This window comes from Cherax quadricarinatus, chromosome 24 (genome assembly GCF_038502225.1).
Source record: "Cherax quadricarinatus isolate ZL_2023a chromosome 24, ASM3850222v1, whole genome shotgun sequence".
Taxonomy (NCBI): Eukaryota; Metazoa; Arthropoda; class Malacostraca; order Decapoda; family Parastacidae; genus Cherax; species Cherax quadricarinatus.
Window position 1 is genome coordinate 34,975,820 of NC_091315.1, and position 18,235 is coordinate 34,994,054.

Genomic DNA, 18,235 nt, shown 5'->3' on the forward strand with positions numbered 1-18,235 from the left:
AACAGTACTTGACATGATACAGGTATTCATAATACCAATTACACTAATGAGAAATAGCACCATTCACAGTACTCCATTGCAACCTAAGTGCATATTCATCATAACTCTCATTCTTACATGGACTTACTAACATCCAATTTTGAGTATTAAGGTGTCCAGATACACATACAGTAAAAGCCAATGCAGAGCAAGTCCTTTACCCAAGAATAATGAAATCACTTTACAAGAAATGATATTTGTTAGTTAATACATTAGTTCATTAGTTCTTTACTATTAGTGTACTATTAGTGAATTTGATACTCTTGGAGTATCAAATTCTTCGAGTAATCAAAGTTCCATTGTTTGTGGGCAAGCAGAAATTTCAATACCATAATACTTAAACACGTCTATAAAAGACTGCACAGGATGCATAGTAATAATATACCAGTCAAAATAATTACTGTACCTTCATAGCCTGGTAGTGCAATCTCATGAATTTGAGTGGTTTGGGCACACTTGTCATAGAGGTAGTAGACGAACGAATGAGAGAGCGAATTTGTTCCAGAGCTGGCTTGTACAAGTCAGCATTTGGCTCCTGCAACCTCTCCACCAACATATTCAACTCCTCTTGTAACTGCTTATCCTCCTCTGACTACAAAGGCAAAATAGGCATACCATTAAAATGAGGAAGAACATGAAAAAATATTTAGTTTTACAACCACTGCCATTAATGAGGATAGGCCTTTTCTGTGAAAGAATACCACTGAAAAAGAGAGACATGAAACTAAAATTAAGTGTTACAAACCATTGGCATTAACCCTTTGAGGGTCCAGACCTTCAATCTTGAGTGTCCACAGGGTCCAAGAATTTTAAAGAAAATTTTTTATTTTTTCTTATGAAATGGTAGAGCATCTTTTTCTGAGGGTAAAAAAACAAAAAGTACGAAATCTGATGGAAGACTGACGAAATTACGTTTACTCAAATTTTGCCGTGTCAAAGATATTTAATCATGGGCAATTTTGACCACTTTAGAGTCCTATTTTAGGCCAGTTACACTGTTCCAGTAGACCAAATTCTTAGCTATTTTGCTAGTATGTCTTCAATTTTATCAATCAAGAATAAGAAATTGCCCAATCAACTATTTCAATACCCAATAAAGTGATAAGAAATTGGTAATTGGGCCAATTCCACACAAATTTCAAAACAATCCAGAATAAATAATGCAGGCATTCCTGGCACTAAAATAATATTTCCTCAGTTCATTGTTGCATTCCCAGGCCTCTATTATATGACATTTTTTTCATTTTGAATTTTTATTCACACAAAAAACAGAAGACTTACTGTTATGCATAATTGTAATAATTGTATGTCAGTGCATTTGTGACTAGCTGGATGTGTATTGGATAATTTCAAAACTATCTCGAAATGTCATATAACTAATTATCATCCCCCACACTCCTTTAAACTGTTTTACTTATGTTCACTACAGTATGTTTTGTGTATGACATCAATTACTTTGGTGGCCCATGGCCTGGTGGCAAAAGCTCTCACTTCACACGGTGAGGGTCCGAGTTTGATTCCCGGCGAGGGTAGAAATATTGGGCGTGTTTCCTTACACCAGTTGTCCCTGTACACCCATCAGTAATATTGGGTTCCTGGGCGTTAGTCGACTGGTTTGGGTCACATCCTGGGACCTAATTTGCCTGAAGTGGTCTGCATAACAAGTGGTTTTCTATGTAGTAGTATGTCATTGATGTCAGATAGGACAGTATAACTTGAACATGTATTGTAGTAAATAAAGATATTCTTCTTCTTTCAATAAACCGGCCAGGTGGCCCAAAAAGAAAAACGAAAGTTTCTCTTTTCAACTTAGGTAATGTATACAGGAGGAGGTGTTACTAGTCTCTTGCTCCAGGCACTGTAGTCGCCTCTTATGACATGCAAGACTTACGGAGGAAGAATTCTGTTCCACTTCCCAATGGAGATAAGAGGAAATAAACAAGAACAAGAACTAGTAAGAAAATAGAAGAAAACCCAGAGGGATGTGTATATATATGCTTGTACATGTATATGTAGTGTGACCTAAATGTAAGTAGCAAGACGTACCTGAAAACCTGCATGTTTATGGGACAAAAAAAAGGACCAGTAATCCTACCATCATGTAAAATAATTACAGGTTTTCGTTTTACATTCAACTGGCAGGACGGTAGTACCTCCCTGGGCGGTTGCTGTCTACCAGCCTCTATTTCATTATTATTATGTTAACCATCACTAAGTCTGGCCTGAGTTACTTGTGGAGAGGAACACCTGATATTTAACTTCTATAGACGTAATACTCACAAGTTCCTCTTTAATATCACCATCTTTCTTGTCTTCATCCTTTTTCGCCTCCTTCTTTTCCGTCTTGGTAGATTCCTTGGTCATACTGAGAGTTATAACAGCAGCAACACCAGTGGTCCAGCAACACCAGTGGTCCAGCAACACCAGTGGTCCAGCAACACCAGTGGTCCAGCAACACCAGTGGTCCAGCAACAACAGTGGTCCAGCAACACCAGTGGTCCAGCAACACCAGTGGTCCAGCAACACCAGTGGTCCAGCAACAACAGTGGTCCAGGAGCCTCACTGTTGACTCTCACTGCCTCACACAACCTCGACTTACACTCTCACTGCAACTCCATTATTCCTAATTATAATCTTTTTACACTTTAACATCATAAAAATCAGATTTATAATAATTTACCTTTATAAAATTAGTAGTTGTTTTGCACTATGAAAGCATAATGTCTTTGCAATATTATGAAGTCGATGGTATGGGTGACTGAAATCATAAGATAAATTATGCAAATATCGCGAACAGGCGATACAAGATGCAAAATAACCATTCCAAGTTGAATGATAGCTCTAGGCCTTTCCTGTTGCAATAAACACATAATCAGGAGCTTGTAGTGTTGCAAAAATGGAAGAGGTCGAAGCAAATACCATCACAGGGCAGCAAAGGCGTTCACTGTGATCATATCTGCTTGGACCTCTCCCTTTTATGTCGACGTACAGGGCAATGAACAGGCAGACACTGCTGCGCGGTCAGTAGTACATGACCTACCAATTTCCTATAGAGGTGTTCCATTTCTGGACTATTTTGCTGCAATAGCTGCCCACCTTCACGCCCGTTGGCAACAACGTTGGTCAACTCTGCTTGGTAACAAACTTCATTCTATTAAACCGAGCATAGGTTACTGGCCGTCTTCTTGTCATCAGTGCCGAGGTTGGGAGACCACTCTCTCCCGTCTTCGCATTGGCCACACTCGTCTTACTCACGGGTATCTCATGGAGAGGCACCCTGTTCCTCTCTGTGAGCAGTGTCAAGTTCCAGTATCGATTAGCCACATTCTGTTAGACTGCCCTCTCTATCAACGAGCACGCAGAATTTACCTCCAACGCCGTCTTCGTTCTACTACTCTCTCTTCACCTTCCCTTCTTACTGATGGACCCTCCTTTAATCCTGACTCTCTCATTGACTTCTTGACAACGACTGATTTACTCCACAAACTCTGATGATACCTTATGCACTCCCCTCAGCCCTTTCTAGCTCAGTCTCTTGCTGCCCTTTACCCTTTCACTGCCCCGCTGTTATCCGTAACCTATTACTCATCCACCTCCCTTTTGCCACCTGATAAGATAAGATAAGATTTCGTTCGGATTTTTAACCCCGGAGGGTTAGCCACCCAGGATAACCCAAGAAAGTCAGTGTGTCATCGAGGACTGTCTAACTTATTTCCATTGGGGTCCTTAATCTTGTCCCCCAGGATGCAACCCACACCAGTCGACTAACACCCAGGTACCTATTTGCTGCTAGGTGAACAGGACAACAGGTGTAAGGAAACGTGTCGAAATGTTTCCACCCGCCGGGAATCGAACCCGGGCCCTCCGTGTGTGAAGCGGGAGCTTTAGCCACCAGGCCACCTTCCTGCCATGCAGCGCTGTATAGCCCTTGTGGCTTAGCGCTTCTTTTTGATTATAATAATAATAATCTCCTTTTTTCTGCAACATTTCAACTGTATAGCCCTTGTGGCTTAGCGCTTCGTTTTGATTATAATAATAATGCAACATTTCAAGCTGTTGATGATGTGCTGATTGCAACACGAAAGGCCTAAAACTATCATTCAGCTCCCTTCGTGGTCGTTTTACACACAATTATTAAATTATTAGAAAATATCTATTGTTATTTATTGAGTATTGGGGGAATGGCAGTTAATCATGTTCGATCCAAGGAAGGGAAGGGTAGCCCCAATTTCTTGGATCAAGAGCTCCTTACCAACATTCCCTCTCGAGGTAAACCCCTCTGCTACGGCAGAATTATTTTTTGCATTTTTATATTTTTATTTTAAATAGGTTGGAAAGCACTAAACGCACAGGGGTCTTCTAGCTCCTGAGAGATGAGAATGGCAAGGACAAGTCCTTGGAACAAGAGTCCTCCAGTGGCACAGAGGCACTTCTCTTGACGGGTAATATTACATGCATGGAAGAGCGCTGAGTCCCATTGGAAATAAGTCACCGTCTGACTTTTGGGGGTTATCCTGGGTTTTCTACACATATGCTATTATATTTGATAATCTATGTAACTGTATTTGTTTATACCTGATCCCTTGGATCAAGAATCTTTTCTCTTTAAGGTACTCAAGATTTAGATTTAAATTAGATTTTGCCACCAAAGTGGCTAGTTTATTATAGTACACACCTTATCCATCCTGTGGACGGTAGCGCAAGAGCATATGGATACACAAAAGGCCCAGGAACTAGGCCCCAAAGGGTTAACAGGAATACATATGGATTTATATCTACATATCTATAGTTCACTTATCTGTTACAAGCAAATTTAGGAAATTTGCTTAGTATATCTGGCATCTTATTTTCATTAATAAAATAGGTACTCAAAATGATATAAAGAATCTTGTCCCTGTGTGGGGTTGTGGAAATATTTTTAGACGCCATAATGAATTGAATGTGTGAACACTGGGCTGAATTGTGCAATGTAATCAGGTGTTCTCGAAGGTCATTTGGCGTGTATTGGCCTCAGTCCGTAATTTAGAAATTGCTGATATGTTCTGCTGAAGAATTGGGATAAATAGTGTGGAAAACCCTTACAATTTGGCAACCAGGACGGAAAAATAGAGGATACCAATTCTCCCAGGAGCACACCTCAGCTAAGTGAAGTTTTACCCATAATGTATAGTAGTTTTTGTGTTGGCCATCGTAAATTCTACCTGTTTGGGTGTGTTCCATCAGCATTAAGTGTCATCCTGTGACAAATGGTAAGTGGTAATACGAATTTATTTTGTGTACCCAGCAAGCCTAATCATATACAATCCAAAACTTTAATTTACCAGAGAAGCTGGTTTTAATATTGTAATTATTAATTTAATGTCAGGTCTAGCTTTTTGGGAGTGGTGAAAAAGCGGGCACTGGGGGAGTTACAGTTCTGCGACCTACTGTGACCTAAGTCCCACTTATCTCACCCATGTTACTTGCCTGTAATGATTCAGGTAATACCCTGTAAATCTCCTCCAAGTAATTTGCTCAAATAATAATAATTCACAAAAGGGGTCCAAAGACATTAAGTAATAATACAAGTAAATGATATTGTAAATATTCATATTATTCATAGAAGAACTTTTTTTAATATAGACTGTCAATTTTATGTTCAAATATCCTATCAAAGTGTTTCCGTTCAAGAGATGTTGCTGAGAGACGTCCATCACCTTAGGTTGCTGAGAGACGTCCATCACTCTAGGTCGCTGAGAGACGTCCATCACCTTAGGTTGCTGAGAGATGTCCATCACCTTAGGTCGCTGAGAGACGTCCATCACCTTAGGTTGCTGAATGAGACACATGTGCAACATTCGGGTATCTTTACTGTGGAAAGTTGGAAACGTTTTGCCAGCCAGTGGCTCCCTCAGTTCATTGCAGAGAAGAATCGTGGCAGATGAGAAGTCTAAGGTAATCAGTCCCTCAGCCTGGAGTCGATGTGTTCAGTCCATCAATCGTGTTTAAGGAAGCAGTGGTAAGTGGAGTCACCACTGGAAAGATCCACTAGTGGAAGTAGGTCATGCCTATAAGTTAGGTAAGCATTATTTAAATGGTTTAGGAAATGACAAGTTGATGAATGAGACACTCGTGCAACATTTTGGGTATTTGTATTGTGGAAACGTTACAACAATAAATATACCTAAATCATGTTGCACAGGTATCTCATTCGTCTACTTGCCAGTTATCTAAATCATTTATATAACACCTTGGGTTGCCTTATCCTCTCACACCACATCTGAACACAATGACACCACAGTTGTTGCACTTACTAGTTCATCTGGTGGATTTATTAGCATGATAGCAAATAGTTAGTTTAATATCTTTAATATGCACCCCATACCCATCCTGTGGGCAGTGGTCAAAAAATTAGAGGTACATAATGGGTCCAGGGACTGGACCATAAAATTTTGATAGCTGAACAGGTTATAGTGGTAATGTACTATTTATATGTTTATATCTGGTCACAATCGTAATGGATTATTTATGCAGATAGGTGAAGAAACCCCAAAGGAGCTGTTGTTTGATTGTTTTTATAAAACATTTTTATTTCTTGTCCTAAGAACAATTAAAAGCTTCTCAATACATTGCTAGATGATGGAGTCAAGGTCAAAGGTGAGGAACACGTGGGAAAGGGTATATACTTGGACTGTGCTCAAGAGCCTGGTAGTCACCACATTCTGATTCATTTCCAGAAATCCAAATTGAACACTGTGATAGAGCTCAATGGTACTCTTTTTTTTCTTTTCAAGGAAGCCACTTTACAAAATGGTTATTCAGGTTTAATCAAAGAAAAGGTATCATAGCTGATTCCTTAGATCAACGACACCATCACTGAGAAAGCCCTCTTGAAGGGGCTGATAGGCCAAGTTTATTCATGGAAGCCTGCAGACGACAAGATATGACCAGGAACTAAGTTTGGACAGTGATCATGCAATCTACCCATGGACTGATGTAGACAGGTCAACACTAAGCCTTGATTGCTAGCGCACTCAGCTTACACATTGAAGTCCGTAGTTTGATCCCCAGTACGGGTTAAAACATCCGACTCACGAAATCGTAATATCACGATTGCAAACAAACCATACCACGGGCGGGGATAGAACCCGCCATCAGTCTCAAAACTCCAGACCGTCGCGGCCACGCTAGCTGGAAAAACTTACATTTGTGGTCACAGTGGTTCCTATGCTAACCTTCCTATGGTGTAGAAATATAACTAGTTGGATGAATCTTATTGAAGCTAGCTGGCCAAGTGGCTAACGTGACGGTCTGGAGTTTTGAGACTCTCTGACCGCGGGTTCTATGCCCACTCGTGGTATGGTTTGAAAACATCAGGACATGTTTACTTAGGACTGATTTCATCATTGCTTAGTTAATCTTAAGTTAATTTTAAGCCAGCCCGTAATGCTATGCATAGTATAAGTGGCTTTGGCATACTGCTCTTATCTGTATTTTTTTGTACCTCTGTATGTGTGCTCAAATTGGAAATAAATAAATAAATAAATAAATAAATAAATAAATAAATAAATAAATATATGATAAATATATGATAGGACATCTGCTGTCCCTGTTCACCTATAAGTAAAACAGGTACCTGGGTGTTAGTCAACTGCTGCGGGTCACATCTTGGGGACAAAACTGACCTAATTTTCCCGAAATGCTCTGCACAACAACGGCTTTCTATATAGTAGTATGTTATTGATGCCAACTAGGCCTGTATATATTGCACATGCACTTGAAGAAATAATGATTATTTTATTATCCACCTATGAAACATGCACGTTCCCCAATGAAGGGCCACAGTTTCAAGAGTAGGCTCAACATTCAGAAATTTTAAGGCCTTGGAATGCAATTATTTTTATAAAACACTTAAGAAGTATGCGCCAAACCTGTAGGAATTGTACAACACTTTGAGAAAATGGAGGCAGTCAGGTTTAATCCAATGAAAGGGAGGTCAGGTTCAATTCTTTGGATCAAAGCCCGGTGGCCTGGTGGCTAAAGCTCCCGCTTCACACACGGAGGGCCCGGGTTCGATTCCCGGCGGGTGGAAACATTTCGACACGTTTCCTTACACCTGTTGTCCTGTTCACCTAGCAGCAAATAGGTACCTGGGTGTTAGTCGACTGGTGTGGGTCGCATCCTGGGGGACAAGATTAAGGACCCCAATGGAAATAAGTTAGACAGTCCTCGATGACGCACTGACTTTCTTGGGTTATCCTGGGTGGCTAACCCTCCGGGGTTAAAAATCCGAACGAAATCTTATCTTATCTTATCTTACCAGCATCGAGGAACTTCCCTCGAAGGGTCGAATGCAATTGAAAACTATTATGTACCGGAGGGCCCACTCTTCACAGCACTTCGCTAATACAGTGGTTTTAAATTAGACCCATTCTTAATTTATTCAGGCTGTCTACAATAAATATATTCACCACTCGCTATAAGGCAAGTACAAAAATATTTTAAGGTAAGTAATTATGATTATTATTATTATTACAATCATGGGAAAGCGTTAAACCCGTAGGATTATACAGCACCTGTGGGGGGGATGGAAGGCATTCAGGCTTAATTTAAGGAACTGGAGCACAGTTCCAATTCTCAAGATCAAGAGCCCCTTTCCAACATCAAGTAACCTCCCTCGAGGGAGGTTCCTTGATGCTGGTGTGTACTGAATATGCATTTTTAGGCCTAGTTATATAGCTCACCCAATGTATGAGGGTATACATGTTACAGTATCAGGCTTTCATTTGCATTTGAAAGTTAAAAAAGGCTATGATTCACTTTACAGGAAATTTTCTTTACAGTAGCCCAGAACTTAACCTACTGTATAAGAGGGGCCTTCCTGTACCTGTGTTTGAGGGCAATATGTGGAATGAATATTATGCAGAGAATCTATAGCTTGGGGACTAAGAGGTGCGGGATTACTAAAAGTATTATGTAAAGGGCTAAGGAGGAGTTGTTAAGGTGGTTTGGACATTTAGGGAGAATGGAGCTAAATAGGATGACTTGAAGGGTATATAAATATGTAGTGGAGGGAAGGCAGGGTAGGAAAGGTTGGAGGGAGGGATTGTCTTGGACATCCAACAAGTGTGTGCAAGTGTGTTAAGACAGGAGTGGAGGCAGATGGCTTTTAAGACTGACATGATGTTGGAGAACAACATCCAGTATTAGGCTCCTACTGAGATGAGATGGGTCCTACACAGATGACAGCAAGGAAACGAGTGAGCTACTTGAGTCCCAGTATGACTCGGTTTATAGAGAGCCGCTAAACAGACAAAGTCAAAGACCTAAATGAATTTTTTATGAGCAAGACTCAAAGTTGTCTGATATTATCCTGACGCCAAATGACTTCGAAAAAGTGATAAATGACATGTCCGTGCACTCTGCTTCAGGCCCAGACTCGTGGAACTCCGTGTTCATCAGGAACTGCAAGAAACCCCTATCATGTGCTTTTAACATCCTATGAAGAGGGAGCATGGACACAGGGGTCATCCGACAGCTGCTTAAAACAAGACATAGCCCCACTCCACAAAGGGGGCAGTAAAGCAATAGCAAAGAACTACAGGCCAATAGTGCTAACATCCCATATCATAAAAATCTTTGAAAATCTTTAAGTGGCAAGATCGCCACTCATCTAGATACCCATCAATTACACAGCCAAGGGCAACACGGGTTTAGTTGATTATAATCAAGGGGGAAGCGCTAAACCCGTAGGATTATACAGCACCTGGGGGGGATGTGGAAGGCATTCAGGCTTAATTTGGGGAACTGGAGCAGATTCAATTCCCTAAATCAAGAGCCCCTCACCAACATCAAAGAACCTTCCGTGAGGGGAACACGGGTTTAGAGCAATCGTTCCTGCCTGTCCCAACTACTGGACCACTATGACAAGGTCCTGGATGTTTTAGAAGACAAACAAAATGCAAATGTAGTATACACAGAGTGAAAAAATCCTTTGACAAGTGTGACCATGGTGTAATAGTGCACAAAATGTGTGATAAAAGAATAACAGGAAAGGTTGGTAGATGGATCTATAATTTCTTAACAAACAGAACACAAAGAGTAGTAGTAAACAGAGTAAAGTCTGAGGCAGGTACTGTGAAAAGCTGTGTTCCACAAGGCACAGCACTACCTCCCATCCTGTTCCTCTTCCTCATATCTGACATAGACAGGGATGCAAGCCACAGCACCGTGTCGTCCTTTGTAGTTGACACCCGAACTGCCATGATAGTGTAATTCATCGAAGACACCGTAAGACTCCAAGCAGACATCAACCAAATCTTCAAATGGGCCGCAGAATACAATATGAAGTTCAATGATGAGAAATTTCAATTACTCAGATATGGAAAACGTTACACAAATAACCCGCACATAGAAGAGAGAAGCTTATGAGGTTATAAGTATAAAACAAATTCCAACCACACAATAGAGTGAAAAACTAGTGTAAAAGACCTGGGAGTGATGTCAGAGGATCTCACTTTCAAAGACCACAACGTTGTATCAATCGCATCTGCTAGAAAAATGACAGGATGGATAATGAGAACCTTCAAAACTAGGGATCCCAAACCCATGATGACACTCTTCAGGTCACTTGTTCTATCTAGGCTGGAATATTGCTGCACACAAATAGCACCTTTCAAGGCAGGTGAAATTGCTGAACTAGAAAATGTACAGAGAACCTTCATGGCAAACATAACTGCAATAAAACATCTCAATTACTGGGAATGCTTGAAGCTTCTCAACCTCTGCTCCCTAGAAGAGATACATGGTTATACACACTTGGAAAATCCTAGAGGAATTAGCTCCCTATGAAAGCAAAAGGCTAGGCAGACAATGCAACATCCCCCCCAATGAAAGCAGGGGCATCACTAGCATGATAAAGAGACAACACATTAAGTGTCAGGGGCCAAAGACTGTTCAACTGCCTCCCAGCATACACAAGAGGAATTATCAATAGACCCCTGACAGTCTTCAAGGAGGAGCTGGACAGGCACCTAAAGTCAGTACCTGACCAGCTGGGCTGTGGTTCATACGTTGGGTTGCATGCAGCCAACAGTAACAGCCTGGTTGAGCAGGCCATCACCATGAAGCCTGGTCAGAGACTGGGCCATGAGGGCATTAACCCCCAAAACTGTCTCCAGGTATACTCCAGGAGTTTGAGGAAGGTAACATTTGTGAAGGGATTCAGGGAAACCAGTTTGCCAGACTTAGAGATCTGGAGATGAGAAGTACAGTGCATTCACTCTGAAGGAGGGGTGGAGATGTAGCAGTTTAGAGGCATCTGAGCTGTAGTATCAGTGATTGTGAAAGTATTTCTTTTCCACTTCGGTGGAAGATGGCCGGTGCGTTAAAAAAAAATTATATACCAAAATTATGTTCAGGTACAATATAAAACAAACTTCACACTGAGTACTTTATTTAGCATTACAACTACAGTACAACTGTTTAGTGTCCCATGCGTCACCTGAGACAGCTGCCCAAATTCTCAAATTTCACTAAGAATAAGCCGAATGCTTTAATTACTTAAAAATCACATTTAGTCATGTACAGTAGTATTTTCCAGGTTCTTAAAAGTGCTCCTTTAAAAATTTGGGCATGGTGGCTGGGCATGTTTAGAACATCCCATTCACCCTATAGACTAGCGACTCCACACACCCTATGAGTATTTATACAGTATTATATCCACAAAGGCATTTATAATATATAATCACAAAATCATAATTCACATTAAACTGGTAAGGTCAGTAACATTTAATATTTTGAAAAGGAAAGCCAAAACAGTGTGAACACTTGTATCTACTTGCAATACATTTGTGTGAAAAATTTCTGCATAAACATACATACTAAATTTCTTGCTAGCATATAAACAATCATAGGGTGCCACACACCTTAACACTCGAATATCAATCTAGCACTTGCTTAGGGTGCCTTGGCACCATAACATTCTTCAGGTAGCGATGTTTGGAATGTCCTCACACATCTACATCAAGCTTGGGGAAAAGGTTTAACAAAAATTAAAAAAAATATTCAAGCAAATAATTATACAAATTCTCATATTATTCATAGGAGAGAAACTCAACTTTTTAGTGTAAGATATCAGTTTTATACTCAAATATACTATTTAAAGCCTTTCCATCCAAGAGATGTTGCTGACAGACGTTGTCCAGCACCTTGGGTTGCCTTGTTATCCTCTCACACCACAGTTGAACACAGTAGCACCACAGTTGTTTCACTCATTCACCAGTTTTCTATATGGAAAGCTGCATATTTTGTTTGTCAAAAATAAATTACAATGACAGTTTACCTATAAAACAAAAGTAATGTATCATAACATGCAAATGCAAGTTTAATTCATTGTTCCTTACAAAATCTAACTTGGTAATGCAACACTGATGTCCCAGCTCCCTCCATCATGCTGTTATAGACTTAATTAGCCAACATTGGATATGTTTTGACAAAAAGGATAGTGCATGGCGATAACATGGCATGAAACATTAAATGGAAACAAAAATGATCTTTTCTGTGATTCCTTCAGCCAAGTTACTTAACACTGCAACAGACACATGCAAAAATTATAATTAAATTAGGTTTTTATAAAGAACAGTGATTTAATGTTTTACTATTTCTGTATTCCTATTAACCCGACAAAGGTATTTCTAGCACCATTGTAAATATACAGCCATCCATACGAGTTTAAAACTTTTAATTACAGCATTTCCTTTGAATCAGTCACTTTAATTATATATAAAAAACATTCAGTGTATCATACCCAACATTTTCTAAATAAAAGTCAAATAAAATTTGAACAAAGACCTTTGACAAAATAGTAAGACACACACAAAAAATAATATACAGTATTATAAAATCCTGAAAGCAAAATTTTTCTTTCAACATTTTATGGCACAGTAATTAAAATCTGATCAATAACTTTTATAAAGGGCAACCCTTAAATCACAAAATATGTTTGAGAGTCCAGTACCATCATCACCATTTTTTATGGTAATTTCAATTAACTGTATTTTCCTTAATATTAACTCAATTGTTAGTCATAAAATCACTTCTTATTTGTCTTTAAAAACATTCTATTGTCCAGTCATTTGAAAGTTCCAAAAAGTATTAAGCATAGTTTTAAAATAAGCCCATTTTGTGAACAGCTTAATTACTTCCACAAGAACTTTTTTTTTTTTTTTTTGGTTAAAAATGTTACCCTGTGAGCTAGATAAATGTTTCACTGTGATGCAAGTGGCACAAAACCCTCAAACTCTGTCCACTCAATATACTGGAAGACTGAACCAACAAACGATCAGAGCTCTAAACGTCCTGGCCTCTTGGAGACACATTGTAGGTGACACTCATGCTGATAGTTGCTTGTAGAGCAACACAAGGAAACTCTACTGGCCACGGCAGCTAGAGGTCAGTCCAAGCAGAAGCAGAACACCATTGCTTGTCATAAACAATAATCACAGTAAAACCTCCAGTAAAGTTACCATCTCAAAGATCAACCCATCATTAATTAATGTATAACAAATATGACACAATGGTGTTCCTTAATTGTATACAAATACTACCACTTTAAGCAAGCACACCTACTAGAGAAACCTATCACAAGTCATAAGCATCATGTCTATATATTTCAAGACATTGAGAATATTCATTACAAAAATAGCTTCTTTCCATAAACCATATCAGTTAAACAGTCCACAATGATTAAACATTTAAAAAAAGTTCTAAGAGCAAAGATGGCAAGTGATTCTAACAAACCATAAGATTGTATGTTGAAAAATCTTTCACAATTTATTGACTTGCACACTCCATCAAAACCAATTTCCCAAGGAATTTTACATAAATCATAAAACAGGTACTAATTAACAATACACCTAGTTACATATACAGTACCTGATTCTTTTATGTCCACTTAAAAACCTTTTGGCAAACTGTCTTTTTTGGCAAACTGTAAAATGAGATCAAAAAAGCATATGGGCAATTTATGTAAAAGTTTGTGAGTGATATTTATTCAGATATTTACTACTACTTTTAATCAAATCACAAAATTAACTGTGGTATATTTAACATGGCAGTTTCATCACTAAGGAAAGCAGCATTACACAAGCAAAAATGGTAGAGTTATAATTGAAAGAATTAAGAGTAAGACAGGCAAGCAATGCCAATTGAGGAGGGGAAAAAAAAAAAAAAAAAAAAAAAAAAACGGATATTTATGCTGGAAAAGTCTCACATTACTTGAGCAAGAGTCATTACATAAGCAATACTACTGTGATTCTCTGTGAAAGCTAATCTACTGTTTGATGCCAGATCATTTACTGCATCTCAAATTTATTATACAAAACTTTTAATCTGATTACTTTAGACTGTCAATGTTGTTGCACACTTATTATTAACAACAGATATAAACAGTGGTAATATTTAACATCTAATGGCAGTTTCATGATGCATTATTCTAAACGGTACACAACTATTGCTGTTTCAGCATCATAACTAAATTACATAAAATTATGACATTCCTTCAAAAAGCACTTAAATAATTTCCTTAAAACTTAGCATATTACTAACTTGTTTTTCTACTGATCAATTAACATTACATATTCATGTAATAACTGTAGCAGTACATAATTTGCATAAGAACTAATACAAAGACTCAGTGGTTCAACCACAAATTATGTCTTTTTTATAAAAACTCACTATAAAATCCTTAAAAATTATGAAGTGATGTTACACAAAGAGTATATAAGAAATTTCCATTTTATCTGCGAGTAGACTGTTCCAGATGTTATTACCTAAGTGCTCAATGTATCACATTAGTGTATGATTACATTTTCATGATACGTATTTCAAGGCATGGGAAATATTGTTCTGTCAAGTTCAAAAATGAAACACAGATTTAATGTCTACCGAAAACCCATAATATTACTTCATCTGTGATTTCAACTTAGTTAAAACAAGGTATTTTACACAGAGGATGCCATACCCAGTAAATTATTATTATTATTATAATCAAAAAGAAGCGCTAAGCCACAAGGGCTATACAGCGCTGCAGGGTAGGGAAGGAAGCGAGGGTATTGGATGGCAGAAGGGAGGAGGGATGATCAGCAGGTTACAGAAAACAGCGGGGCAGGGGATAGTACGGGGGTGGAGGGTAGCAAGAGATTGAAGTATTATTATTATTATAATCAAAAAGAAGCGCTAAGCCACAAGGGCTATACAGCGCTGCAGGGTAGGGAAGGAAGCAAGGGAATTGGATGGCAGGAGGGAGGGGGGATGATCAGCAGGTTACAGAAAACAGCGGGGCAGGGGATAGTACGGGGGTAGAGGGTAGCAAGAGATACAAGTAGAAAGGGCTGAAAGTATCAGAATTTGTGAAGTAAGTCAGTCGTTGTCAAAAAGTCAATAAGAGAGTCCGGATGAAAGGTGGGTCCATCAGCGAGAAGGGAAGGTAAAGAGAGAGGAGCGGAGCGAAGACGACGACAGAGGTAAATTCTGCGTGCTCGTTGATAAAGTGGGCAGTCCAAGAGAATGTGGCTGACTGATAATGGAGCTTGGCAGTTCTCACAGAGAGGAGCAGGACGCCTCTCCATGAGATATCCATGAGTAAGACGAGTATGGCCAAAGCGAAGACGGGAGAGAGTAGTCTCCCAACCTCGACACTGGTAATAAGAAGACGGCCAGTAACCTATACTCGGTTTAATAGATTGAAGTTTGTTGCCGAGCATAGTAGACCAACGTTGTTGCCAACGGGTGTGAAGGTGGGAAGATATTGCAGCAAAATAGTCCGTAAATGGAATAGCTCTATAAGAAACTGGTAGGTCATGTACTGCTGACCACGCAGCAGTGTCTGCCTGTTCATTGCCCTGTACGTCAACATGACCAGGGACCCAACAAAAAACAATATCTTTATGCTTGGTAAAGATGCGGCGTAGCCAAAGTTGGATACGGAGGACTAAGGGGTGAGGTGTATCAAATTTTTGTATAGCCTGTAAAGCACTAAGGGAGTCTGAGACTACCACAAATGATGACACAGGCATAGATGCAATACGGATAAGTGCTGTAAGGATGGCATACAATTCAGCAGTAAAAATACTAGCCGAAGATAGTAAATGCCCTTGTACGACGCTGTCCGGAAACACTGCTGCGAATCCTTTGCCGTCAGAAGACTTAGAGCCATCTGTGTACACGACAATGGCATGAGAATGAGAGTGAAAGTGGTCAAGAAAAAGAGAGCGGGAAGCGACCGTAGACAGTTGGGCTTTCGAGCAAGGGAGAGAGAAAGAACAGACTCGAACAGCTGGAACTTCCCAGGGGGGTAGGGAAAAGTGAGATGCTACATGTACATAGAAAGGTGGTAGTTGAAGAGAAGACAAAAGCGAATGAAGGCAAAGAGAGAAGGGACGGAGTAAACAGGGGCGGCGAACAAATAAAGAATGTCTACTAATATCAGTGACCATTCTATAAATGGAAGGATTGCGGAGATCATGAGAGCGTACATAGTAGCGCAGGCAATGGGCATCACGGCGATCGGATAAGGATGGAACGTTCGCTTCTGTATAGAGGCTCTCGACAGGGGAAGAGCGAAAAGCACCAAGGCATAAACGTAATCCTTGGTGATGAATGGGGTTAAGGCTAGAGAGAGTAGCAGGAGATGCCGCTGAATAGATCTGGTCACCATAATCAAGTTTCGATAAAATAAGGGTGGAATGTAGGCGGAGGAGGGTTCGACGATCAGCTCCCCATGAAAGATGAGCAAGGGTTTTAAGAAGGTTCAGCCGGCTGTGACAAGTTGCCTTCAGAGAGGTAATGTGAGGTTTCCAGGATAACCTACGATCAAAGAGGAGGCCCAGAAACTCGACTGTATCACGTTCAGGGATACGGGAGCCATAGAGGTACAAAGTAATTTGGTGGGTTTTAGTGCTGGAAAATTTAAACCCACGTGTGGTGGCCCAATTGGAAACACGGTCGACTGCATGTTGGAGAGAAACTGTAATGAGGTGACAGTCAGCGCCTGCACAGGCAATAGCGAAGTCATCAACATAGAGTGATGACCAAATATTTGATGGAAGACTAGAGGCCAAATCATTAATAGCAAGGAGAAAAAGTGTTGTGCTCAGAACACATCCCTGGGGGACACCTTCAGCTTGGATAAAGTCCGGGGAGAGCACATTATTAACCCGAACACAGACATACCCAGTAAAGAACCTTACACATAAAGATAAGGCAATTTTCATTAATTTCCAAACCGAAGAACAGAATAATTCACAACTAAAACAGTAGATGGAGATGATGTTTCTGTCCACCCTGAAATATCATGAAGACGTCAATGACATGACAATGGTGGAAGGTTAAAAAAAAAACGTTTCATCTCAAATTGTGGATTAGTTGTGAACTGATGCAAATAAAACCTGTAAAATGTTAAAATGCATAGACTTGAATACTCCCAAGTTGAAGTACTAATTTGTATTGTATGATTATTATTATAGTCACAACTAAGTGCTAAACCCATAAGGGTCTTGCATTATACGAGATTTACCCACACAAAACTATGGGAGACTAACATAAATGATGTTACTTACATAATAACTTGGATCTTTTTTTATAATTTTGCCTTATGTATTTTATCTTCAATATACCTATAATAAAAGTAGGAAAAAGCATTTAATGTACTATGTTGCAGAATAAAATTTTATAAGTACGTATATACTGAATATTAAAGTCTTAGAATAAAACTTGTAAAATTTATGACTGGTATGCAATGGGAAATAAATCATAGAAATGTCCCATGCATGACAAGATTGAAATTATCATCAAGTCCTGTAATTTCACTGGTAGGTGACAAGTTAAGCTAAGCTATTTGAATAAATTTCACCTAATCACATTACAGCTTAAAGTTATTAAAAAAAGCTTCAGTAGTATCCCACTCAACTTCTAAAACACAGATAATAAGAATTATTATAATAAAAAAGAAGTGCTAAACCCACTAGGGGCAATAGATAATAAGAAAACATGCAAAATACTGAGTATCACAGGTTAACATTCAATTATTATTATAATCAAAACTAAGCGCTAGACCACCAGGGTCAGGTTAACATTCAAATTAGTTTCAAAAACAGATCAAGTGTCTAACATTATTTCACAACTCAGCAGTGTTGTCTGAAGTCAGTTTGTAGAATTT

At 39.3% G+C, this 18,235-nt stretch overlaps 1 protein-coding gene across 1 annotated transcript in view; it reads right to left on the reverse strand.

Annotated features, from left to right (window-relative positions):
- Rpn1 (regulatory particle non-ATPase 1) overlaps nt 1-2,551 on the reverse strand; it is a 37,175-nt gene extending 34,624 nt beyond the window's left edge. Inside the window, 2 exon segments of the mRNA XM_070088490.1 lie at nt 446-631; nt 2,320-2,551. Coding sequence (XP_069944591.1) covers nt 446-631; nt 2,320-2,403 — 270 coding nt within the window. The 5' untranslated portion in view covers nt 2,404-2,551.
- Nucleotides 2,552-18,235: the final 15,684 nt, after the last annotated feature.